Source organism: Chlorocebus sabaeus, chromosome 20 (genome assembly GCF_047675955.1).
Source record: "Chlorocebus sabaeus isolate Y175 chromosome 20, mChlSab1.0.hap1, whole genome shotgun sequence".
NCBI classification, from domain to species: Eukaryota; Metazoa; Chordata; class Mammalia; order Primates; family Cercopithecidae; genus Chlorocebus; species Chlorocebus sabaeus.
This window is the reverse complement of record NC_132923.1, coordinates 127,271,626-127,298,257: the sequence shown is the minus strand read 5'-3', so window position 1 is coordinate 127,298,257 and position 26,632 is coordinate 127,271,626. Positions and strand designations below refer to the sequence as shown.

At 46.3% G+C, this 26,632-nt stretch overlaps 1 protein-coding gene across 3 annotated transcripts in view; it reads left to right on the top strand.

Moving 5' to 3' along the window:
- The first annotated feature begins 825 nt into the window (after positions 1–825).
- The window catches only part of SLC25A33 (solute carrier family 25 member 33), a 43,779-nt gene continuing 17,972 nt past the window's right edge, over positions 826–26,632 (top strand). The window contains exons 1-2 of one of the 3 annotated variants that reach the window (XM_007980641.3): positions 826–1,108; positions 16,249–16,428. In XM_007980641.3, coding sequence (XP_007978832.1) covers positions 1,053–1,108; positions 16,249–16,428 — 236 coding nt within the window. In that variant the 5' untranslated portion in view covers positions 826–1,052. Of the gene's footprint in view, positions 1,109–1,405; positions 1,751–3,742; positions 3,913–16,248; positions 16,429–26,632 lie in introns of those variants that run through there. The other 2 variants (XM_037985072.2, XM_037985071.2) reach the window with 2 other exon arrangements.

The following is a 26,632-nucleotide window of genomic DNA, read 5'->3' as shown; positions in this document are numbered from 1 at the left end:
AAGCAAAAAGCATACTGCAAAATATGCGCAGCATATACTACTACTTATAAGGAGATGAAAAATACACATAATGATAATGATTATTAATTATTTGAGACAGAATCTCGCTCTGTCGTCCAGGCTGGAGTTCAGTGGCACGATCTGGGCTCACTGCAGCCTCCGCCTCCCGGGCTCAAACGATTATCCAGCCTCAGCTACCCAAGTAGCTGAGATGACAGGGGTGCGCCGCCTCGCCTCGTCCAGCTAACTTTTGTATTTTTAGTAGAGACACGGTTTCGCTATCTCGGCCAGGTTGGTCTGTAACTCCCGGCCTCAGGCGATCCGCCCGCCCGCCTTGGCCTCCCAAGTGTTGGGATTGCAGGCGTGAGCCACAGCGCAGGGCCTCACTGATTATTTGAGGCTGTTTAGGTTACGGTTTTTTAGATTCTGTTTTTTTTTTTTTTCCTAAACGGGGTAGTGAGTACAGAGGTGTGAGATGTAACACGTAATTTGTACACCTTTTGCACACGTAAATATCACAAAGTAAACTTTTAAAATAAGGCAAGGCCTAGGGCCTCGCGAGGCTTCTCTGAGGAGCGAGGACCAGGCAGTCACAGCTAGTTTCCACTGCCTCCACGCTCCGGCCTAGGCCAGCCCCTCTCCCCAGTCATCCGCTCCGGGCTGGCTCCGCCCCAGAACTGCGCAAACTCCCCGCCCACATCTGCTTCCTAACCAATGGACGCTCGAGATTTGGGCCCACACCCCCGTCACGCCCCGCCCCAGACTCGCGCGCCGCGTGTCGTCACGGCCCGGCCCCCGCCACGTGACGGCCGCGCGCCGGGCTCTCGCTCCCCGCCGGGCTCGCGCCTCAGAGGCCGGTGAGGCGCCGGCGGCCACGCCGCGGAGGGCGCTGGCCGAGCAGAGCCGGGCGTTGGGGCCCGCGCGCGCATGGAGGCGTTGCCGGCAGACCCCTGAGGGCAGCAGGGAGACACGACCCGACGACCTCGCGCATCCTTCGAGCCGCCACGCGCTCCCGCCACCGGGCGGCTACGGGCCGCGGAGCCGGCGCGGCCATGGCGACGGGCGGCCAGCAGAAGGAGAACACGCTGCTTCACCTCTTCGCCGGCGGGTGAGTTTCCGGGCCCAGCCGCGCGCCCCGCCGCCTACGGTCCCCTCGGCCTTCGCCCCGGGCGCGGTCCCAGCCTCCCGCGGCGGTTACCGGCCCTCCCCGGGCTACGGCGCCGGCGCCCGGGAGGAGGAAGTCCCGGCGTCGGGGGCTGGTGGGCAGGGCCAAGGGAGGGGGTCGGGCCTTCCTCACCCCCTAATCCTGACCGCAGCCCCCGGGGCGGCTGTGCCCCGCCGCCCGTCCTCCCCGCGGCGTCCCCAGCTTTTTCCCATTCTGAACAGTCAGTGGCCGGTGAGTGTTGCTCGGCGGCGGTCCTGCCTGGACGCTGTGGCGCGGTCCCCCTCCCCCGCCCCCTTTTCCCGGGGCCTTTCCCGAAGCGCAGCGCCTCAGAGCCCGGGGCAGGATCGCTGATGCTGGGGTGTGCCCGAGGTTCCTCAGGGCAGTGCGGGAGGTCATCCGGATGGGCAAAACGGTCTGCGGACGTTGGACGCCAGCAAGGCCTGGATGGTGCTGGGGAATGGTGATGCTGGCGGCCACACGCGGGACGGCTAAGCCTGGGACCCGGACTAATATGAGGTCTGGAAGGTGTGTTGAGACACTTCTCGCCGGCTGGTGGACGCTTCCAACGCCGGAGACCGCAGAATTGTAAGGTGTTCCTTGTTTTGAAAGCTGCATTGGGTCTATGATCAGGCACCTTTTTTCCAGCGAAGACAATGCATTTTTAGGAGGTTGAGTTCTGCAGTTAGGAAGGGAGATGATTTTTACCTCCCTGCCCCTCACCACCTCCCCCCTTCCTCCTCCTCCCCCCTGCGAGAAGGTAAAATATTTTTGAGTATTAGTAATTTTCTTTTTTCCTTTATCACAGCCAGTGGCTTGGGGTCCTTTCGGAGTCTTCCAGATGTTTGGGGTCTTAATTTGAGGACCTCATGGGCCTGGCACAGCAATTTTTGAGTGTAGGATATTTTGCATAAAATAATTTAACCTGGATGATCATCTTGGCTTGAGTAGTTTAGTTGCAGCCTGGATTCCTACCTGGATATGTTCCTTACAACAAACAGTGGTTGAGAAACTTACCTTCGAAGATGATTGATGAAAGCGTCCCTGACCTTTTTTGTGCTTGTATTGTGGGCAGTCACCAGGTTACTTTAACCAAAAACTTTGGTGGGTCTTCATAGATAGGAAGAGTTTCTCATTCATCTCTTCCCTGTCATTCCCTTGCAACCCTTCCCTCCATGTCCCCATTGAGACTTCCTTTGTTGTTGTTGTTGTTGTTGTTGTTTTGAGATGGAGTTTCGCTCTTGTTGCCTAGACTGGAGCGCAATGGTGTGGTCTTGGCTCATTGCAACCTCCGCCTCCCAGGTTCAAGCAATTCTCCTGCCTCAGCCTCCCGAGTAGCTGGGATTACAGGCATGCACCACCACGCCCGGCTAATTTTGTATTTTTAGTAGAGACGGGGTTTCTTCATGTTGAGGCTGGTCTCGAACTCCTGAGCTCAGGTGATCCGCCTGCCTCGGCCTCCCAAAGTGCTGGGATTACAGGCGTGAGCCACCGCGCACGGCCCTTTGTTTTGTTTTGTTTGAAAGGGAGTCTTCTTTTGTCGCACAGGCTGGAGTGCAGTGGTGCGATCTCTGGGCTCCCTGCAACCTCCGCCTCCTGGGTTCAAGGGATTCTCCAGCCTCAGCGTCCCGAGTAGCTGGGATTACAGGCCCCCGCCACCACGTGCGACTAATTTTTTTTTTTTTTTTTTTGAGACAGAGTCTCACTCTATCTCCCAGGCTGGAATGCAGTCGCGCCATCTCGGCTCACTGCAAGCTCCGCCTCCCGGGTTCACACCATTCTCCTGCCTCAGTCCTCCAGAGTAGCTGGGACTACAGGCGCCCACGCCCGCTAACCTTTTGTATTTTTAGTAGAGACGGGGTTTCACCATGTTAGCCAGGATGGTCTCCTGACCTCGTGATCCGCCCACCTCGACCTCCCAAAGTGCTGGGATTACAGGCGTGAGCCACCACGCCAGACTGAGACTTCCTTTCAGAGTAACACAAGGGGGAAGCTTTCTTAAATTAAGCCACTCTATATAAATTTGTCTTTCTTGGGAATTTTAAACAAGTTGGCCTTTTTTTTTTTTTTTTTTTTTTTTTTTTTTTTTTCTCACACGTTTTTTAAGCCAAGAAGGATCATTAAAAAAAAAAAAAGAATTTCTGCTCAGTGATTTTGACTTACTGTTTTTAGTGAGGTGGTTTTTGTTTTGTTGTGTGTGTGTGTGTTTTTTGGGGTTTTTTTTTTTTGGTTTTTTTTTTGAGCCGGAGTCTCTGTCACTCAGGCTGGAGTGCAGTGGCGCAATCTCGGCTCACTGCAAGCTCCGCCTCCCGGGTTCATGTCATTCTCTTGCCTCAGCCTCCCGAGTAGCTGGGACTACAGGCGCCCGTCACCACGCCTGGCTAATTTTTTGTATTTTTAGTAGAGACGGGGTTTCACTGTGTTAGCCAGGATGGTCTCGATCTTCTGACCTCGTGATCCGCCTGCCTTGGCCTCCCAAAGTGCTGGGATTACAGGCGTGAGCCACCGCGCCCGGCCAGTGAGGTGGTCTTTTAAATTTTTTCTTTGTATTCCAAGCCAGGAGAGTTGCTTGTGGAGAAACCTCTGTTGAGGCGCACTGTGAAATGGATGGCCCTGTCTTGTTGAATCTCCCTCTGTACCCTTCACTGTGCCCTCTGCCTGCCAGATTCTCCTACTAGGGCACTAGCCTTTTACCTTGTGATGGAGTAAATCTGCAGTGGCCAGCAGAGTTCTCCTGCTTGATTAAGATGGTAGGTAGTTTATTAGGATGTCGCCTGAAGCCATTGTATTTAACAAGTTTCCCTTCCTGTATTGGCAGCAGTTTGAGATTCAAGAAAGAAACGACAGCTTCCAAAAGGATGTTTTCAGAGTAACTAATTGGATTTTGATCCACTCTCACTAGCCTAAAATATTTTACTTCACTTTCTGTTAGGGAAGAACATGAAAGGAGCTGAGTGTAAAATGGCTGTATTGTATGGTTAAAATGAGTCCACCCAGAGGTCCCACCTACTTCGGTGGAATATGTGCTGCTTTGCTCCAAGTAACTAGTTGCCATGCCACTGTTGTTAAGCTGGCGTGTTTCCAAAAAACGAGGTGCACTTCCTTTGAAAAGAAGTCAGAGCCCCTACTTTAAAAATCTGTCACATTTCTCTTGTTTATTGAATAGCCATTGGAAACTATAACAGCAAATAAGTTTAATACTGTTGCTAATTAATGATACTGAACAAGCGTTTCTTTTTTTTTTTTTTTTTTTTGAGACGGAGCCTCACTCTGTCGCCCAGGCTGGAGCGCAGTGGTGCAATCTCTGCTCACGGCAACCTCCGCCTCCTGGTTTGAAGCGATTCGATTCATGTGCCTCAGCCTCCCAGGTAGCTGGGATTACAGGCATGTGCCACTACGCCCAGCTAATTTTTGTATTTTTAGTAGAGATGGGGTTTTGCCATGTTGGCTAGGCTGGTCTCGATCTTCTGACCTCAGGTGATCCACCCACCTTGGCCTCCCAAAGTGCTGGGATTATACAGGTGTGAGCCACCACGCCCTGCCTGAAAAAGTGTTTTATTTTATTTTTATTTATTTATTTTTGATACAGAGTTTCACTCTTGTTGCCCAGGCTGGAGTGCAGTGGTGTGATCTCAGATCACTGCAACCTCTGCCTCCCAGGTTCAAGCGATGCGCCTGCCTCAGCCTCCTGAATAGCTGGGATTACAGGTGTGTGCCACCACGCCTGACTAATTTTTTAATTTTTTTAGTAGAGACGGAGTTTCACCATGTTACCCAGGCTGGTCTCCTACTCCTGACCTCAGATTATCTGCCTACCTGGGCCTTACTTCCCTAAATGCTGGGATTACAGGCATGAGCCACCACACCTGGTCGATTAAGTAATTTCTTTCTAATCTCCTATCATTGCTAATTTTTTTGCCATTATAAATACCTAGACATCCTTATGTCTACATGTGTGCTTTATTTCCTTTGAATAAACCAGTACAAGTACAATTGCTGAGTCAAAGATTTTTAAGGTTTTTGGTACCTACAGAGCACATTCATAAACTGTCTTTCAGGGTGAGTGAGTTCTGCATGAGCTTACCTTATTTATTTGATGTTTACTGCCTTTAGGGTTTCTGCTGTCTTCTGCTTTCTTCCCTCTTACCCTCACATCTGGGTGATATTGTTAAAAAAAAAAAAAAAAGAAAGAAAGAAAGAAAGAAAGTACTCAAGCACATTTTATTGTACAAAACCTGTACTTTTTTTTTTTTTTTTTTTTTTTTTTTTTTAGATGGATTCTCTCTCTGTCACCCAGGCTGGAGTGCAGTGGCACATTCTTGGCTCACTGCAGCCTCCACCTTCCGGATTCAAGCAATTCTCCTGCCTCAGCCTCCCTAGTAGCTGGGATTAAAGGCACATGCCACCATGCCTGGCTAGTTTTTGTATTTTTAGTAGAGACAGGGTTTTACCACGTTGGCCAGGCTGGTCTCAAACTCCTGTCCTCAGGTGATCTGCCCACCTTAGCCTCCCAAAGTGTTGGGATTACAGGTGCGAGCCACTGGACCCAGCCCTGTCATTCCTTTTCTATTGTTTAAACCACCTCGTCAAGAAGAACACAGAAGTGCTCTGAGGTGGCCCTTCTGTGTGTAGGCTTGATTTGCTGAAGATGAAAATCGTATAAATTTTCCCCCATCAAATAGCATGGGGGTTCTGGTTCTGTTAGTGTTAGTGATGTCCTTCATATGCTGGGCAGGCAGTTCACATAGCACAGTGCCCATTTAGATCTAGCCAGTACCTGAAATAGCTGGGCTAAGCTGTCCTTAAATTTAGAGGTTGATCCTGGATTAGTTGCTTTGGGTCTTATTTTTATGGCATGCTTTTTTGTTTCGTCATCCTAGCCTTTAAAATGTATTTTGATGGGAATATGGTATCTCTTTAAGATCTTAAACTAGGACAGGCGCGGTGGCTCACACCTGTAATCCCAGCACTGTTGGAGGCCGAGGCGGGTGGATCACCTGAGGTCAGGAGTTCAAGACCAGCCTGGCCAACATGGCAAAACCCCATCTCTACTGAAAATACAAAAATTAACTGGGCTTGGTGGCACGCGCCTGTAATCCCAGCTACTTCGGAGGCTGAGGTAGGAGAATCACTTGAACCTGGAAGGCGGAGGTTGCAGTGAGCCGAGATCGCTCCACTGCACTCCAGCCTGGGGGACAGAGAGAGAGAGACTCCATCTCAGAAGAAAAAAAAACAAAACAAAAAAATTAAACTATAATAAGACGCAGATATTTTCAAAATTCAGTTTTCCCACCTAGTATGGGCAGCTGTTGCCAGGTGTACTCAGGTACTTTTCCCTACAAATTAAATTTTTATCGGCTGATGGTTACTTTTTTTTTTTTCTTCTTTTTTTTGAAGAAGCGTCTCTCTCTGTGAACCAGGCTGGAGTGCAGTGCCATCTCGGTGCCATCACTGCAACCTCCACCTCCCGGGTTCAAGCAATTCTCGTGCCTCAGCCTCCCAAATAGCTGGAATTACAGGCACGCACCACCACGCCCTGCTATTTTTTGTATTTTTAGTAGAGACTGGGTTTCACCATGTTGGCCAGGCTGGTCTTGAACTGCTGACCTCAGGTGACCTGCCCACCTCAGCCTCCCAAAGTGCTGGAATTACAGGCGTGAGCCACCGAGCCCAGCCAATGCCAGGTTTCAAGTAAAACTTTACAAAAATGTCCAGTGTATACAGAAAAGCACCTAATGTTTTTCAAATAACACGATAAAGGTAGCAGGTGAAATGGCAGTTACCAAACCTCCAAAGATTAGGATTGCAGGATGTCTGGCAGTATCATTTGTTGGCAGAATGTGGATAAGCCGTGAGCCTGGAAAGCAGTTTACCATCAGCGGGGTAGTGATTATCATCAGAAAAAGCATACAGACCTTGGTTGTAGTGCCTGATATGCATGTATGCATAGGGAACAGAGGCTCTTGTTGAAGACAGTTGGTTTTTTACAAATTTTCCTTGATAGTTTAAACTCAGAGTTAAAAAGCACAATTCTGTGTGCATAATTTAAAATTTTATGACTTGTGATCACATAAAGATACTTTTTAAAAATCCCAGTATATACTATAGTAGTAATATAGTAGTTTTACTCTGCTGTCAACTGGAGGTGAGGTGCCTAAGCCACAAGGGGAAAAATTAAACTAGGGCGGCATGGGTGTAAAAGGATTAGAAGGTTAACTATATCTTCATGTAATAAATATAAGACTTCAATTTTGGAAAGGAATAATGAGAGAAGATAGAGGAATGGGGAGGAGAGTGGGGGTTTTTTTGTTTTTTTTTTTGAGACGGAGTTTTGCTCTTGTTGCCCAGGCTGGAGTGCAGTGGTGTGATCTTGGCTCACAACAACCTCCGCCTTCTGGGTTCAAGCGATTCAAGGGGAGCCTATTTTTATCTTTTAAGAAAAGGAATACATAGACCAGGTGTGGTGGCTCATACCTGTGATCCCAGCACTTTATTTTTATTTATTTATTTATTTTGAGATGGAGTCTCACTCTGTTGCTCAGGCTGGAGTGCAGTGGTGAGATCTTGGCTCACTGCAACCTCCGCCCTCCGAGTTCAAGCGATTCTCCTGCCTCAGCCTCCTGAGTAGCTGGGATTATAGGCGCCTGCCACTGCGCCTGGCTAATTTTTTTTTTTTTTTTGTATTTTTGGTAGAGACGGGGTTTCACCATCTTGACCAGGCTGGTCTTGAACTCCTGATATTGTGATCCACCCCTCTCGGCCTCCCAAAGTGCTGGAATTACAGGCGTGAGCCACCGCGCCTGGCCAATTCTAGCACTTTAAAAGGAGGCCGAGGCAGGTGGATCTCTTGAGGTCAAGAGTTCAAGACCAGCCTGGCAACATGGTGAAATCCCATCTCTACTAAAAATACAAAAAAATTTTAGCTGGGCATGGTGGCGCAGGCCTGTAACCCCAGCTACTTGGGAGGCTGAGGCAGGAGAATCGCTTGAACCTGGGAGGTGGAGGTTGCACTGAGCCAAGATCACGCCACTGCACTCTAGCCTGGGTGACAGAGTGAGACTCCGTCTAAAAAAAAGAAAAGGAATACATAGTTAAAAACGTAAAAGGTGCAGAAAAACTTCAATTCGTAGTTTCTTTCTAGAAAATTAGTCAAATAGACTTCAAAGAGTATCCCTTGTGACTACTTTTAGACATGTAGTTTAACCACTGTTACTAGCCTTCCTGCCACTGGATGTTTGCTATGAATGGAATATCCCACAAAGAAATTTCTTTTACTTTTTTTTGAGATGGAGTCTCGCTCTGTCACCCAGGCTGGAGTGCAGTGGCGCAATCTCAGCTCACTGCAAGCTCTGCCTCCTGGGTTCATGCCATTCTCCTGCCTCAGCCTCCCGAGTAGCTAGGACTACAGGCGCACACCACCATGCCCGGCTAATTTTTTGTATTTTTAGTAGAGACGGGGTTTCACCGTGTTAGCCAGAATGGTCTCGATCTCCTAACCTCGTGATCCACCTGCCTCGGCCTCCCAAAGTGCTGGAATTACAGGCATGAGCCACCACGCCCAGCCCCACAGAGAATTTGCTCTGCACTTTGGCATCAGTGACTGACTAGAACACTGTTACCTTAGGAGCAAAATTAAATTAATGTCCAGGATGTTTACTCAGAACTGTTAAGACAAGCATAAGTCCCAACTGGCCTTTGGAAGATTATTTATATTAGTAAAACTCTTTTTTTTTTTTTTTTTGAGACGGGGTCTGGCTCTGTCGCCCAGGCTGTAGTGCAGTGGCGCAATCTCAGCTCACTGCAAGCTCTGCCTCCCAGTTTTACGCCGTTCTCCTGCCTCAGCCTCCTGAGTAGCTGGGACTACAGGCACCCGCCACCTTGCCCGGCTAGTTTTTTGTATTTTTTGTAGAGGCGGGGTTTCACCGTGTTAGCCAGGATGGTCTCGATCTCCTGACCTCATGATCCGCCCGTTTTGGCCTCCCAAAGTGCTGGGATTACAGGCTTGTGCCACCGCGCCCGGCCAAAACTCTTTAACCGCTTTCTTGAAAAGTTTAGGTATACATTTTTTTTTTTTGACTAGGCTCGTTTAGGGGGCATTCAGTTGCAAGTAATAGAAGATTCAACTTCAAACTGGCTTGATTATGGGTACAAAAACCTGAACTCTAGAAGGAGCGCAGGCTTAAGGTGAGGGCTTAGCTGAGCAGTGCGTCAGTGTCACCAGGAGGGGCCCACCCATGCCTGCTTGGCCTCCAGTAACCTACTTCATTGTAAGGCTGGCCCTGCTAGCCACAGAAGGGCTTCCAGTAGCAGCTCCTTGTATTTCTCCCACCATTGAGCAAGTCTTCAGGGTAATTCTGGACGCACTAAGACATGTACCCCTTGCTCTAAACCAGTCATTACTCCCAGGGAAATTATGCTGAGTACTTGGGCTGAAATCATATGCCCATCCCTAAACAGATTACAAGGCAAAGTGGATGTTATGATATGGACGGGCTTCAGTGAGTCAGGCCAAAACTAGACATGAGTTCAATCCTGTCCACACTGTGTGGCTTAAGAAATTGGGGATCTTGGCCAGGTGCAGTGGCTCATGCCTATAATCCCAGCACTTTGGGAGGCCAAAGTGGGCAGATCACCTGAGTCAGGAGTTTTGAGACTGGCCTGGCCAACATGGTGAAACCCCGTCTCTATGAAAAATACAAAAATTGTGCCGGGCGCGGTGGCTCACGCCTGTAATCCCAGCACTTTGGGAGGCCGAGGCCGGTGGATCACGAGGTCAGGAAATCGAGACCATCCTGGCTAACACAGTGAAACCCCGTCTCTACTAAAAATACAAAAACTTAGCCAGGCGTGGTGGCCGGCGCCTGTAGTCCCAGCTACTCGCGAGGCTGAGGCAGGAGAATGGCGGGAACCCGGGAGGCGGAGCTTGCAGTGAGCCGAGATTGCGCCACTGCACTCCAGTCTGGGCGACAGAGCGAGACTCTGTCTCAAAAAAAAAAAAAATAATACAAAAATTAGCCAAGCACTGTGGCGCATATCTGTAATCCCAGCTACTCAGGAGGCTGAGGCAGGAGAATTGCTTGAACCCAGGAGGCAGAGGTTGCAGTGAGCTGAGATTGTGCCACCCTGGGCAACAAGAGCGAAACTCCGTCTCAAAAAAAAAAAAAAAAAAGAAATGAGGGATCTTGCTAAGACAGAGGAAGAGGGGGATGGATGCTGGGGAGGCAACCAGCAGTGCCACCAATCCATTATATGGTCTTCAAATAGTACCCATTTTATTGGTCTAGGGCAGGGTTTCTCAACTTTGGTTGGATGATTGATTGTGAGGGATGGGCTGTCTTGTGTATTGTAGGATGTTTAGCAGCATCCCAGGCCTCTACCCACTAGATAGGAATAACACCCTCTCTCCCATTTCAAAACCCAAAATGTCTTCAGACATTTTGTTACTGGGGTGGGGACAAAATTGCCCCAATTGAGAACTACTGGTTTAGAATAGTGGCCTTCAAAGTTTTATTTTATTTTATTTTATTTTTTTAAAGTTTTTGTGGGTTTCTTGTTTATTTTGTTTTGGGTTTTTTTTTTTTTTTTTTTTTTTTTTCCTCCCTTTCTGTCACTCAGGCTGGAGTGCAGGCGTATGATCATTGCTCACTGCAGCCTTGACCTGCCAGGCTCAAGCGATCCTCCCACCTCAGCCTCCAGACTAGCTAGGTAGCTGAGACTAGAGTAGCTGGGACTACAGGCGCATGCCACCATGCCTGGCTAATTTCTGTAGTTTTTATAGAGATGGGTTTTCACCATGTTGCCCAAGCTGGTCTCAGAACTCTCGAGCTCAAGCAGTCTGCCTGCCTTGACCTCCCAAAGTGCTGGGATTACAGGTGTGAGTCACTGTGCCCAGCCATGGCCTTCAAACTTTAATCATACACTGCTATGATTAAAATGTTTGTGCATATCTTATGTATAATTATATTACCCTATTACTTTGATACATATTATAAGACCTATACACAAAATAGAAATTAAATGGGCTGGGCGCGGTGGCTTATGCCTATAAACCCAGTACTTTGGGAGGCCCAGGCGGGTGCATCACCTGAGGTCAGGAGTTCAAGACCAGCCTGGCCAACATGGTGAAACCCTATCTCTACTAAAAATACAAAAATTATCCAGGTATGGTTGGTGCACACTTATAATTCCAGATATTCATGAGACTGAGGCATGAGAATCGCTTGAACCTGGGAGGCAGAGGTTGCAGTGAGCCAAGATCACGCCACTGTACTCCAGCCTGGGTGACAGAGTGAGACTCTGTCTCAAAAACAAAAAACAAATAAACAAAATAGAAATTAAATGGTGGAGGTTATAAACAAAATGTTATTTCTTTCTGTATGCCAGTAGGTCATGGTGTACATCTCTTAAGAGTATGTAACCCAGTTTGGAGATTCCTTGTCTAAAGTACTGCTTCCCAGTCAGATTAGTTAATTTTCCAACTATGTGAGGCTAATGCATGTAACTGGTGGTTGAATATGATTTTTCCTACTGTCTGAGCACTGGCTACTGGAGCCCTCAGATGAACCAAGAGGATCCTAGTCTAAGACTTAGGTGGAAGAACCTGCCCTGCTGCCATTGACCAGACTGTTTATGAGAGAAGAACGGTTGTGGGTGTCAACACTGGGGCCTGTGGGCAGAGAGGATTTTCCTATTATTGTCCCCAACTCTATCCCGGCCCTTAGTAGGTCTGGGCTACAGACTGAGAGAGCTTGTAAGACAGGGAGACTGGTAGCTTACTCTGTGGCCAGATGCCTCCTACAAGTGAGAGGCTGGTGCATCAGCCCAAGCCAACAGGATGAGAAGGGACTGGGTGGTGTGCTTGGGAAGGACACTCAGTGACTCCCACTTTGAGCCAATCTTGTTAACTCCTAGAGGTCCCATTGCCTTGATGTCAAGGAGCATGGGGACCAAAGGAAGGGAAGACACCTAGTTCTGCCTGCAGGCTCCCCAGGGCAAGTAAGGCAGAAAAGAGATGGGTGGATGAACTGCTGGTGGGATCATTGAGAATTCCCAGTGTTGAGACTCATAGTAGGTTGAACGCCATCTACAGTGAAATAACATTCACCAAGACCTCCAGTACATCACAAACCTTTTTTTTTTTTTTTTTTTTTTTTTTTTTCTGATACGGAGTCTTGCTCTGGAGTGCAGTTGTGCAATCTCGGCTCACTGCAACCTCTGCCTCCCAGGTTCAAGCGATTCTCCTGCCTCAGCCTCCTGAGTACCTGGGATTACAGGAACCTGCCACCATGCCCAGCTAATTTTTGTATTTTTAGTAGACACAAGGTTTCACCATGTTGGTCAGGTTGGTCTCTCAAACTCCTTACCTCAAGTAATCTGCCTACCTTGGCCTTCCGGAGTGCTGGGATTACAGGTATGAGCCACCATGCCCGACTTATTTATATATATATATTTATATTTATATTTATATTTATATATATCCTTTTTTTTTTTTTTTTTTTTTTTTTTGAGATGCGGTCTCACCCAGGCTGGAGTGCAGTAGTATCATCTCAGCTCACTGCAGCCTTGACCTCCCTGGGTTCAGGTGATTCTCCTAAGTAGCTGGGACTACGGGTGCACACCACCACACCTGACTAATTTGTTTTTATTTTTGTAGAGACGGACTCCAGCCTGGGTAACAGCAAGACTCTCTCTCTTTAAAAAAAAAAAAAAAAAGTGAGTGTGGCCTGCCACCTTGAAAGAGGTCACTGATTCACTGTTACTAGGGCATTTGCTGTTTTGGATAAACATACCATCCTTTGATTAGTGGCATAGACTTGGATGACAGTTGGCCAAAGTAATGAGTGCAGTTTCCTTAGGGACAAAGCAAAGGTGGTTGACCTGTATGGTATTTGAACTTACTGGCTTTCTGATGAAAAGATTTACCCAGAAGCTCTTTTTTTCAATGATTTGGAGTTACGTTATTGAACACAAATAGATTTCAGATATTTCTTTATTTTACTATGTTGCTGGTAAGTTTTTCAGTATCTTTAAATGTTATACTTTTTAGGCATGTGGTTATTATGACAGGTAAGAATATTTTGTATGAATAGACATGGGTTAGAAAGTTTTTACGTCTAACATTTTTATTTTTATTATTTATTTATTTATTTGTTGAGACTGAGTCTTGGCTTTGTCACCCAGGCTAGAGTGCAGTGGTACGATCTCAGCTCACTGCAACCTCTGCCTCTTGGTCTTAAGCCATCCTCCCACCTCAGCCTCCCGAGTAGCTGCGGCTACAGGTGCACATCACCAAACCCAGCTAATTTTTTAATGCGTATTCTTGGTAGAGACAGGGTTTCGACCTGTTGTCCAGGCTTGGTCTCCAACTCCTGAGCTCAAGTGCTCCACACTGCTCGGCCTCCTAAAGTGCTAGGATTACAGGCATGAGCTGCCACACCCGGCCACTTCTATCTTTTTTTAAATATTTCTTATTATAGCCTATTTTCTTTAGATATATTCTAGTGCTTAGAGCAAATTACACAGACCAGTATTAAGCTAGGCCCACAACTTGATTAAAAATAAAAATAGGCCAGGCGCGTGGCTCACGCCTGTAATCCCAGCACTTTGGGAGGCCAAGGCGGGTAGATCACTTGAAGTCAGGAGTTGAAGCCCAGCCTGGCCAACATGGTGAAACCCCGTCTCTACTAAAAAATACAGCTGAGACCTGTAGTCCCAACTACTCAGGAGGCCAAGGCACGACAATTGCTTGAACCCAGGAGGCGGAGGTTGCAGTGAGTTGAGATCGCACCACTGCACTCCCAGTCTGGGTGACAGAATGAAACTGTCCCCCCAAAATAAATAGGTAAATAAATAAAATAATCCCTCATGGGGATTTTACTTCATTCATTACTTTCAGAGTCTGTGTTAGGTACTAGGTTTGCTTCTAGATTTCCAACATTTGCCTCTCGTGGAATAGGGAAACTGCATAAACATTCTATACGTCCAGGCCTGTTTTTCCTTCCTATTGTTACCTTTCCCAGGTGGAGATGCTGGTGCTCTATCATTTTTATTGACCCACCTATTTTATGCCAGGTGCCTGGTATACTCTAGTTGCAAGAATGTATGAACTGCTTTTCTCCAAGGAGCTCCCAGTCTACTGAGAAATACTTTTTTTCAAATACTTAGAAATCTTGGAAGACATTTTCCTTGAAATCTCAGTTGAATAATTCATTTGCTTAGTAAATACTGTTTAGGAACTTGTTGAGCCCTGATGCCAGGGATGGAAAGATAAGTAAGGCCCTAGGTGTGGATCTTGAGGAACTCATCAGATTATAGAACGATGTTTTGCAGAGTGAGGCGTAGGCATGGGTGAGGATGTGTCTATGGCCCTTGACATTGTTAATTATAACTAGCCCATCAAACATGTTATTTCACTGGTAGTATTGTTTAAGAGATGACGGATGTTAAGTATTTTAGGATAAATAAGTGAGTTGTCTTGAAGAAAAATATTTAATAGTAATTCAGGTAATATCTCGATATGAATATGTTATAAGGGTAATACTCAAATGATTGGCTTAGGGGAACCCTGATCCAGAGAGACAGTGTGCGAGGTGAAAACACAGGATTAACTGATTAGTTGTGAATGAGGGAAACACAAGGACTTCATTGTTGAAAGTGATTAATCAGATTTTTTTTTTTTTTTTTAAAGACAGTCTTGCTCTGTCACCCAGGCTGGAGTGCAGTGACACAATCTTGGCTCACTGCAACCTCCGCCTCCCACATTCAAGCTATTCTCCTGCCTCAGCCTCCTCAGTAGCTGGAATTACAGGCATTATAGGCAGGAGCCACCAGACCCGGCTAATTTTTGTATTTTTTTTAGTGGAGATTGGGTTTCACTGTGTTGGCCAGGCTGGTCTCGAACTCCTGGCCTCAGGTATCCACCTGCCTCAGCCTCCCAGGGTGGTAGTATTACAGATGTGAGCCACAGTGCTTGGCCGAAAGTAATTAATCAAATCTAAGAAGGGTCTGTATTGGGGTAAATATTGATTTTCAAAATAGTATATTCACCTGAATGAACTATTTTGTTTGAATGTGCAAAAATACTTTTCTAGAGTATTCATTGCACCATGGTAGTGAAATTGGAAATGACATGAATGTCCAACAGTAGGAAATTGGTTAAAATCTTATCAATCAATAAGGCAGAGATAGTATGAAGCCATTGCAAATGATGAAGCAGGTACATAATTTGCCATAAAAGGGCACGCAGAATACCTAGATACTGGGAAGGGGTTAGGTGAAAATGGCAAGAATGGAAAGCCCCAAAGAATGCGCTAACGTGGGAATAGTAGTTATCACTTTAGCTCTGGGATTTCAACTTTTTTTTTTTTTTTGAGATGGAGTCTTGCTCTGTTGCCCAGGCTGAAGTGCAATGGAGAGATCTCCACTCTCTGCAACCGCTGCCTCAGCCTCCTGACTCCTAAGTAGCTGGGATTACAGGCAGACACCACCATGCCCGGCTAATTTTTATATTTTTAGTAGACATGGGGTTTCGCCATGTTGGCCTGGCTGGTCTCGAACTCCTGACCTCAGGTGATCCACCCGCCTCAGCCTCCCCCATGCTGGGATTACAGGTGTGAGCCACAGCAGCCGGCCAATTTCAACTAATTTTATTAATCTCTGTTGTGTTCTAGCTTCCTTTTTTTTTTTTTTTTTTTTTTTTGAGACGGAGTCTCACTCTGTCACCCAGGCTGGAGCGCAGTGGAGCGATCTTGGCTCACTGCAAGCTTCGCTTCCTGGGTTCACGCCATTCTCCTGCCTCAGCCTCCTGAGTAGCTGGGACTACAGGCGCCTGCCACCGCGCCTGGCTAATTTTTTTTTTTTTTTTTTTTGTATTTTTAGTAGAGATGGGGTTTCACTGTGTTAGCCAGGATGGTCTCCATCCCCTGACCTCATGATCCGCCCACCTTGGCCTCCCAAGTGCTGGGATCACAGGTGTGAGCCACTGTGCCCAGCGTGTTCTAGTTTTAAAGAGAGAAAAGCTAAACTTCGCATTCCATTGTGTAGAGAATAGTATAGCTTCTCTGATCTGCTTTGATCCCTTCTTACAGGTGTGGAGGCACAGTTGGTGCTATTTTCACTTGTCCACTAGAAGTCATTAAGACGCGGTTGCAGTCTTCGAGATTAGCTCTCCGGACGGTCTACTATCCTCAGGTTCATCTGGGGACCATTAGTGGAGCTGGAATGGTGAGACCAACATCTGTGACACCTGGACTCTTTCAGGTTCTGAAGTAAGTTCAGTCTCCATTCAGTCTTCTCTGCTTCTGCCACCTGCACATCCTGTACCACCACTGTCAACCCGGAATGTTCATCAGGCTTATCAAATGTGACATTCTGTTTGCATAGCCTTGGTCCTAACTTAAGAATTAGGTTACTTTACCAATACCTTTGAGCTGTGACCTTGCTCCCCTGGCAGCGGGGGTCCCAGTGTACATGTGACCATCATCCAGGGTAGTTAGAGTAAACCTAGCAAAGCAAACCAAAAATCCACGTGTAAATTGTTGCATCACATTGTCGCTCTTGCTCAAAGCTCTTGAGGGAAATGAAGATAAGAGGTGGTAGAGTAAAATTTTAAATTGCACAACAGAAGAGTTGTGAATATTTTATTTTATTTTATTTATTTTGTTTATTTATTTTTTTTGAGACAGAAGAATCTCGCTCTGTTTCCCAAGCTGGAATGCAATGGTGCGATCTTGGCTCGCTGCAGGTGATCCGCCCACCTCGGCCTCCCAAAATGCCGGGATTACAGGTGTGAGCCACCGTGCCCAGCCACAAATATTTTTAAAAGAAACAAAAAAAATTTTTTTTTTTTTTTTTTGAAACGGAGTCTCACTCTGTCGCCCAGGCCGGAGTGCAGTGGCCGGATCTCAGCTCACTGCAAGCTCCGCCTCCCGGGCTCACGCCATTCTCCTGCCTCAGCCTCCCAAGTAGCTGGGACTACAGGCGCCCGCCGCCTCGCCCGGCTAGTTTTTTGTATTTTTTAGTAGAGGCGGGGTTTCACCGGGTTAGCCAGGATGGTCTTGATCTCCTGAACTCGTGATCCGCCCGTCTCGGCCTCCCAAAGTGCTGGGATTACAGGCTTGAGCCACCGCGCCCGGCCCAAAATTTTTTTTTTTAAGACGGAGTTTAGCTCTTGTTGCCCAGACTGGAGTACAATGTTGCCATCTCGGCTTACCACAACCTCCGCCTCCTGGGTTCAAGCGATTCTTCCACATCAGCATCTCGAGTAACTGGGGTTACAGACACGTGCCACCATGCCTGGCTAATTTTGTATTTTTTGTAGAGATGGGGTTTCTCCATGTTGGTCAGGCTGGTCTCAAACTTCCAACTTCAGGTGATCCGCCCACCTCAGCCTCCCAAAGTGCTGGGTTTACAGGTGTGAGCCACCATGCCCAGCCGTGAATATTTTTAAAAGAAACAAAAAATTTTTTTTTTCTTTTTTTTTGAGACGGAGTTTCGCTCTTGTTGCCCAGACTGGAGTGCAATGGCATGATCTCGGCTTACCACAACCTCCGCCTCCTGGGTTCAAGCGATTCTCCCGCCTCAGCCTCCCGAGTAGCTGGCTGGGACTACAGGCACCTGCCGCTAAGCCCGGCTATTTATTTTGTATTTTTAGTAGAGATGGGGTTTCACTGTGTTTGCCAGGATGGTCTGGATCTCCTGACCTCGTGATCTGCCTGCCTCAGCCTCCCGATTTTTTTGCTTTTTATTGGGAAATATTTTTAAATGTATAAGAAAGTTATATTTAATAAAATGGGTTTTAAAGTGTGTTTTATACCTGAGCTACCTGCCCGTTCTATTATTTTTACTGTTAAAAATAATTCATTTGCTTATAAAGTAGCTAAATATTCTTAAGTCAAATTTGGCGTATCAGTCTATGCTTAAGGTAAAATCAAATTCAGAAGAGAACTGATTGAGTATCTGATTTTTAGCTCAGGACCTTGTACTTTGAGATGCTCTATAAATAATAGTTGAATTTAACTGAGCATGATATTCAAATCCTTGAAACTGATTCTTGGGCAAGAGTGTTCAAGAAAGACATTCATCAAGAAAGCTATCAGTGTAGAGATTTATTTGGGAAATGTTAGAAAAAGAAGTAATAAAATGGAGATGCTCTGTTTAAAAAAACCACACATTTAACACTCTTTTTTTTTTTTTGAGACGGAGTCTCGCTCTGTCACCCAGGGTGGAGTGCAGTGGCGCGATCTCCACTCACTCACTGCAAGCTCTGCCTCCTGGGTTCACACCATTCTCCTGCCTCAGCCTCCTGAGTAGCTGGGACTACAGGCGCCCACCACCATGCCCAGCTAATTTTTTTGTATTTTTAGTAGAGACGGGGTTTTACCATGTTAGCCAGGATGGTCTTGATCTCCTGACCTTGTGATCTGCCTGCCTTGGCCTCCCAAAATGTTGGGATTACAGGCATGAGCCACCACACCCAGCCACATTTAGCACTTTTAGGCACAATTTAGATGAGGCAGGATGAGTTGGAAAGTGCTTAATTTATGTTTAGGTACGTTTTGTTTGTAAAACCTAACTATGAGTCACTCAGGCATTCATGCCAAATGTGTGCAAAGGTACATCTAAGCTTACTGAGCAAAACTGAATAGCAAGACCAGATGTCAAGGACAAGTGAGTGCATCAGAAGCCCAGCGAGGGAACAGGAGAGATTGGTGTCCAAAACTCCAGGAGAATTGGGGTTTTTATTTGGTTTCTTTTTTGAGACAGATTGTCACTCTGTCACCCAAGCTGGAGTGCAGTGGTATGATCTTGGCTCACTGACACCTCTGCCTCTTGGGTTCAAGCGATTCTCCTGCCTCAGCTTCCCGAGTAGCTGGGATCACAGGTGTGCACCACGATACCTGGCTAATTTTTGTATTTTTGGTAGAGACAGGGTTTTACCATGTTAGCCAGGCTGGCCTTGAACTCCTGACCTCAGGAGATCTGCCTGCCTTGGCCTCCCAAAGTACTGGGATTACGGGCATGAGCCCCTGCGCGTGGGTGAGAATCAGGTTTTTAAATTAAATGCTAAGAAGAGGAGTGGAGACACTGAGTGAGCAGGAAGGTTGGGGGTGGGTACAGGAGGGATAGAAGCACAGAGATGTGGAGGGACACTTTGCTCTCAGGACAGATCTGAGTCCATGGCCCCCAACAAGACAGGACTGTGAGAACCCTCCTGCTTTGTCGTTTCACGTGCTTAGGCAGTGCCAGTATCCTGGTGACACCTTTCTTCTAAGGAACATGCAGTGCTTTGGACATAAGGAAACTGAGACAGGTAATGTTACTTCAGTAACATTCAGAATGAACTTCCTCTTGCCAAATAACTCATGACTAGTGAATTTGGATTTACTGTAACTGGGGAACTGTTACCCAAAAGTGTGGGTGTCAACAGGGCCAAGCATGGAAGGTAAATGGGAATGTTTCTCCATTTTAGGTTTTACAGGATATGTGGGTTGAGTGTCACTTATCCGAAATGCTTGGGACCAGAAGCCATGTGGATTTCGGAGTTTGGAATATTTGCATTTCTTTCACCATCATGTTGTCACTCAAAAAGTTTCTGATTTTAGAACATTTTGGATTCTTATGGCTTTCTAATCTCCAGTAAATCCACCCCCCTCCCCGTAAGAGATACTGTGTGTGTGTGTCTTTGTATGTGTGTCTGTGTGTATCTGTTCCCTCCCGTCAATTAGGGCAATTGTTTAGTAAAATTTAAATCAAAGAAAAAAAAGCCACTCCATGTTTTAATACAGGAACAACTTCCACACCACACAAAAGACAAACTATTTTCGTTACAGGCCCACCGGCTTCATTGGTTAACACAGCCACAGCTACACAATAATGAGCCATCACTTACATATGAATACTTTAATTTTTTTTTTTTTTTTTAATGAGACAGAGTTTCACTCTTGTTGCCCAGGCTGGAGTGCAATGGCGCGATCTCGGCACAACCTCTGCCTCCCAGGTTCAAGCGATTCTCCTTCCTCAGCCTCCCAAGTAGCTGGGATTACAGGCATGTGCTACCACGCCTGGCTAATTTTGTATTTTTATTAGAGACAGGGTTTCTCCATGTTGGTCGGGCTGGTCTCAAACTCCCAACCTCAGGTGATCTGCCCGCCTTGTAGCTGGGATTACAGGCATGTGCTACCATACCCGGCTAATTTTGTATTTTTATTAGAGATGGGGGTTCTCCATGTTGGTCAGGCTGGGCTCGAACTCCTGACCTCAGGTGATCCGCCCGCCTCGGCCTCCCAAAGTGCTGGGATTACAGGCATGAACCACCGCACCCAGCATGAATACTTTTAAAATCAGTTTATTTTATTGATATCAAAATACAAACTGGCGTTATTAAGTAAAATTTTAGTTATAATGTTTTGTTAGGAAGGTGTTTGTAAAGTGGCATTTTTCACCCAAGAGCTGTTGTATTTAAGCTTTATTTCCTCAACTTTATTACATATTTTAAAAATTCGGGGCTGGGCACGGTGGCTCATGCCTGTATTTCTAGCACTTAGAGGGGCCAATGCAAACGGATTGCTTGAGCCAGGAGTTTTGAGACCAGCCTGGGCAATGTGGCGAAATCCCATCTCTACAAAAAATGCAAAAAATTAGCTGGTCATGTTGGCATGCACCTATAATCCCAGCTACTCAGGAGGCTGTGCTTAGGAGTTGAGTATAACTGAGCATGATATTCAGATCTCTGAAACTGATTCTTGGGCAAGAGTGTGTTCAAGACAGACATTTATCAAGAATAAATGATAAACTACTTATCAGTGTAGAAATGTATTTGGGAGCCAGGCATGGTGGCTCACACCTGTAATCCCAGCATCTTTGGGAGGCTGAGGCGGGCAGATCACGAGGTCAGGAGATTGAGACCATCCTGGCTAACACGGTGAAACCCCATCTGTACTAAAAATACAAAAAATTAGCCGGGTGTGGTGGCGGGCGCCTGTAGTCCCAGCTACTTGGAGGCTGAGGCAGGAGAATGGCGTGAACCTGGGAGGCGGAGCTTGCAGTGAGCCGACATTGTGCCACTGCACTCCAGCCTGGGCGACAGAGCAAGACTCTGTCTCAAAAAAAGAAAAAAAAAGAAATGTATTTGGGAAATGTTAGAAAAAGACGTAATAAAACGCAGGTGCTCTGTTGCAAAAACCACACATTTAGCACTTTTAGGCACAATTTACATAAGACAGGATGTCCTTGAGCCCAGGAGATCAAGGCTGCAGTGAGCTGTGATTGTGCCACTGTACTTCAGCCTGGGCAATAGAATAAGACTGTGTGTCAAAAAAAAAAAAAAAAAAAAAAAGAAAGATTTTCTCACACAAGTATTTAATAACTTTCAAGTAAAGGACTACTTTAGAAAAATTGTGGGTACATAGTAGGTGCATACATTTATGAAGAAAACTCCTTTTAGGTAGTAGTATTTCACTGATTTTTCACAACCTTAACAGATTAGTACTCAGATGTGATATTACCTCTATTTTAGAGAAGAGAATATGCAGGTTAAGAGTTAAGTGACATGCCCAAAGTCATGTTCAAAGTATATCCATCTTGTTTCTAAGAAAGACTTGAAGCCGCTAAAGTAAAGTAAGAAACGAACAAGCCCCAGACACAAGGCTGAGCCTCTGCTGCTTCTCTGCGAAGGCAGCAGCAGTTCCCAGCTCAGAGACTCCTAGGACTGCACCCTCCTGCCTCCATGGCTATTGCTTCTGTTTCCTTTGCTGTCTTGCAGCCATACAACCTTTGGCTATTGGAGGGTCCAGGGCCCAGACCCTGGCCTTCTCTAGCTACTGCCACTCCCTCTGTGGGCGCACTTAGTTTCATGGCTGTAAATACCATCTGTAAACTGGCAGCGTTTCTGCTCTGAGCCTCACACGCTCCATCCGGCTGCCTGTTTGACAGCTTGGATGTTTATTAGCCATCCAAGAGTAACATGAGCAAAACAGAACTCCATAAAACCTGCTGCTCCCAGAGTCTTCGCTGTCTCTGTTAGAGGCAGCTTCATCTTTCCAGCTACACAGATCTCAAGCCTCATAGTCATCCTTGGATCTTATTTCTCAACCTTGCAGCAAAATCCTATCAAGTCTATCTTTAAAATAAGTACAGAATCTGACCCCTTTTCACTACTTCCTCCACCACTGTCCTGATGGAAGCCACTGTATCTCACCTATATTGGTGCATTCGCTTCCTGACTGCTCTGTTTTGAAAGCTTGCTGTCCTCTACCCTCAGTCTGTTCTCAGCAGAGCACCCAGAGAACCCTCTGCTCAGATCCTCTGTTCAGAGTTGCTGTCTCCCTCTGGGTAAGAGCTACAGCTATCCCTGCGGCCTACTAGGCTCTACACGATTGTCACCCTTCCCATTACTTGACTTTTCATTTCCTATTTTCCCCTTTGCCTCTCCAGCCTCCTTTTTGTTCCTTTAAAAGGCCAGGAACATTTCCCACCACAGGGTGTTTGCAGTAGACATTGTCTGCATGGCTGACTTCCACTGTCATCGCCTTGCAGGAAGACCCTAAAGTGAACATGCTATTTAAAATCAAACTCTCCCCAACACCCCAGCCTACCTTCCTGCTGTATTTTTATCTGTCACACTTACATCCATCAACATACAGTGTAGTTTATTTATTTCTATTCTTTTCTCCTTCTTCACCACCCCCTCCAATGAGACTTCTTCGGAGGTAGTGACTTTGGTTTGTTTTGATTACTGAAATCATCCCCAGGCATCGAGAATGTTGCCTGGCACATAGCAAGCATTCCATACAAATTGAACGCATGAGTTTTGGTATGTCAGGAAGATATTGCATATAAAGGGCTTAACACCCTCCCTCCATGTAAATAATAAAAGCTTCTGTCATTATAATAGCTACTCTCTGCTTTTAAACACAAGGTTGTTTTTGGTTTTTTTAACCTTAAAGTCTTTTATCTCTTAATAGAGGCCAAAAAAGGGGAATATCATATTACATAATTCTCATATGAAGAAAGCGTACTTACTCTTCAGGGGAAATGTGTATCTTTTCCTGTTAGTAAGTTCTAAAAGCAGAGTCTGTAACTTAGGACTTACATAAAAACAATATACCAACGTAGGAAGCTTTAGAGTGGCTTAAGAGAGGGTGGCTCCTTTACAGGCTGCTACCATGTGGGTTGAAGCCACCATCCTCTCTCACCTGGGTTATTGTACAGCTTTCTGGTTCTTCATTAACCATCCCTAAGCTAACAGCATGATGGTTTACAGAGAGGGTCTTTATCTAGTAAGTGATCAAACAAGAACAAGGGTACAGGCTTTGGTCTTATCTACAAAGCCCATGTTAGTTTCCTGTTGACATTTTTGGAAGACCTGTGTTTATCAAAAACCCATACAAGGCTGGGCGCAGTGGCTCACTCTTGTAATCCCAGCAGTTTGGGAGGCCAAGGCAGGTGGATCACCTGAGGTCAGGAGTTAGAGACCAACCTGGCCAACATGGTGAAACCTCATCTCTACTAAAAATACAAAAATACATGGCAGCACATGCCTGTAATCCCAGCTACTCGGGAGGCTGAGGCAGGAGAAACACTTGAACCTGGGAGGTGGAGGTTGCAGTGAGCCAAGATCACGCCACTGCACCCCAGCCTGGGCAACAGAGCGAGACTCCATCTCAAAAAAAAAAACAAAAACAAAAAACAAAAAACAAAACCATGCAAATAACATGGTCATTCATTTAAAAGTTGTCTGCTTATGGCCGGGCGCAGTGGCTCATGCCTGTAATCCCAGCACTTTGGGAGGCCGAGGCGGGTGGATCACGAGGTCAGGAGATGGAGACTATCCTGGCTAACATGGTGAAACCCCGTCTCTACTAAAAACACGAAAAATTAGCCAGGCATGGTGGCGGGTGCCCTGTAATCCCAGCTACTTGGGAGGCTGAGGCAGGAGAATGGCATGAACCCAGGAGGCGGAGCTTGCAGTGAGCCGATATCGCACCACTGCACTCCAGCCTGGGTGACAGAGCAAGACTCCGTCTCAAAAAAAAAAAAAGTTGTCTGCTTATTAATGGTCTTACTCATTTGGGGAATACTACTTTAAAAGACTTGTCAGAGAACGGAATTTATTTATAGGAAGTTTATTTTTCAAAATTCAAAGAAAAAATGTTCTCTATTCTGTTAAAGAAAAAATATTCTCTATTGAAGAACCTATCTTTTTTTTTTAATAGTTACTTAAAAAGCAAAAAGGCAGTATGTTAACAGATTCAGGCATCTGCTATTAAATTTGCCAGAGTAATAAATAGTATATGTATTTCAGGTATCTGCTTTTTAAAAAAATTAAAATCTTCTGGCTTAATATTTTCCAGCAGAGTTCTTACTGTTTAAACTGCTGAGATACATTCTTTTTGTTTTTTCTTTCTTTTCTTTTATTTTTTGAGACGGAATCTTGCTCTGTCGCCCAGGCTGGAGTGCAGTGGCCTGATCTCAGCTCACTCACTGCAAGGTCCACCTGCCGGGTTCAAGCAATTCTCCTGCCTCAGCCTCCCGAGTAGCTGGGACTACAGGCGCCCCCCCGCCCCACGACACCCGGCTAATTTGCTTTTGTATTTTTAGTAGAGACGGGGTTTCATCATATTAGCCAGGATGGCCTCAATCTCCTGGCCTCGTGATCCGCTCACCTCGGCCTCCCAAAGTGCTGGGGTTACAGGCGTGAGTGCCGCGCTTGGCCCTCTTTGTTTTTTCAAGTGCCTTTGTCATCTGAAAAGTAATGTGTTAGTGATCTCCTATCTATGTTTTAGGAACTGCAATGTTCAGATGAGACATTTCTCTGGGATTAGTCTGTGGTATTCATATTATGATATAAAACTAGTGAAGAGAATAAAATGCTCCAAACAAGACCCTGATTTTTTTTTTTGTTTTTGTTTTGTTTTCATCTTTTTCCTAAATGAAAGTTTGTGACTGTGGGAAAATGAGTCTGGATCCTTCTGGGCTTGGTTTTGCAGCTGAAATGTACCGTTTATAGTAGGATCTTAATTGTTCCAGAAAAGTTTTGTAAACATCCAGCTAGGTTAGAAGTTTGGATTATGTAACAGATTTGGCTTTTTGCCAACTGTTAATATGTGTAACTATGGAGACCGTCTTTCTTAAGTTCTTAACAGGCCTGAGTCACTTCGGGACACAAGTTCCCTACTGCATTATGGATGAGCGGCTTCAAGCTTCCTGGAGCCAGAGAGTCCCTTAATTGTGTTTAAATGACTCCTGAAGCTAAACAGGGTACATTAATCTGGACCACAGAGAGGATCTAAACTTAACACAATTTCTTGATACTCTTAGCATTTGAAAATCTTGATTATGTGCTATATTATAAAGTATAGGCCGCTTCAACATGTTACTTGAGAGAGGTTTTATTTCAGAGAGCTCAGTCTTTTAAAAGAGCAATACTGCTTGAACCTAGGAGGCGGAGGCTGCAGTGAGCCGAGGTCGTGCCACTGCACTCGTCTGGCAACAGAGTGAGACTCCGTCTCGGGAAGAAAAAAAAAAAGCCATACTCGTGGTGGCTCATGCCTGTAGTCCTAGCACTTTGAGAGGCCGAGGTGGGCGGATCACCTGAGGCCAGGAGTTCAAGACCAGCCTGGCCAACATGGTGAAACCCCATCTCTACTCAAAATACAAAAATTAGCCAGGTGTGCTGGCACATGCCTGTAATCCCAGCTATCCGGGAGGCTGAAGCAGGAGAATCGCTTGAGCCTGGGAGGCGGAGGCTGCAGTGAGCCGAGATGGAGCCACTGCACTCCAACCTGGCCCACAGAGCAAGAACTCAGCCATCTCAAAAAAAAAAAATTAGTAGGGCGTGGTGGCTGGCACCTATAATCCCATCTACTCAGGAGGCTGAGGCAGGAGAATTGCTTGAACCCAGGAGGCAGAGGTTGTATGGGATCACTTACAAGGGCCTGGTCTTACACTTGTCAGTAAGGAAAATGATTTGATTAGAAAATAAGACTACTGTCTCTCCATAATATTTTTATGTAATTTAATTATATAAATGGGCCAGGTGCAGTGGCTCATGCTTGTAATCCCAGCACTTTGGGAGGCCAAGGCGGGCAGATCACTTGAAGTAGGGAGTTCGAGACTGACCTGACCAACGTGGAGAAACCCCATCTCAGCCGGGCGCGGTGGCTCAAGCCTGTAATCCCAGCACTTTGGGAGGCCGAGACGGGCGGATCACGAGGTCAGGAGATCGAAACCATCCTGGCTAACACGGTGAAACCCCGTCTCTACTAAAAATGAAAAACTAGCCGGGCGAGGTGGCGGGCGCCTGTAGTCCCAGCTACTCCAGAGGCTGAGGCAGGAGAATGGCGGGAACCCGGGAGGCGGAGCTTGCAGTGAGCCGAGATCACGCCACTGCACTCCAGCCTGGGCAACAGAGCAAGACTCTGTCTCAAAAAAAAAAAAAAAAAGAAACCCCATCTCTACTACAAATACAAA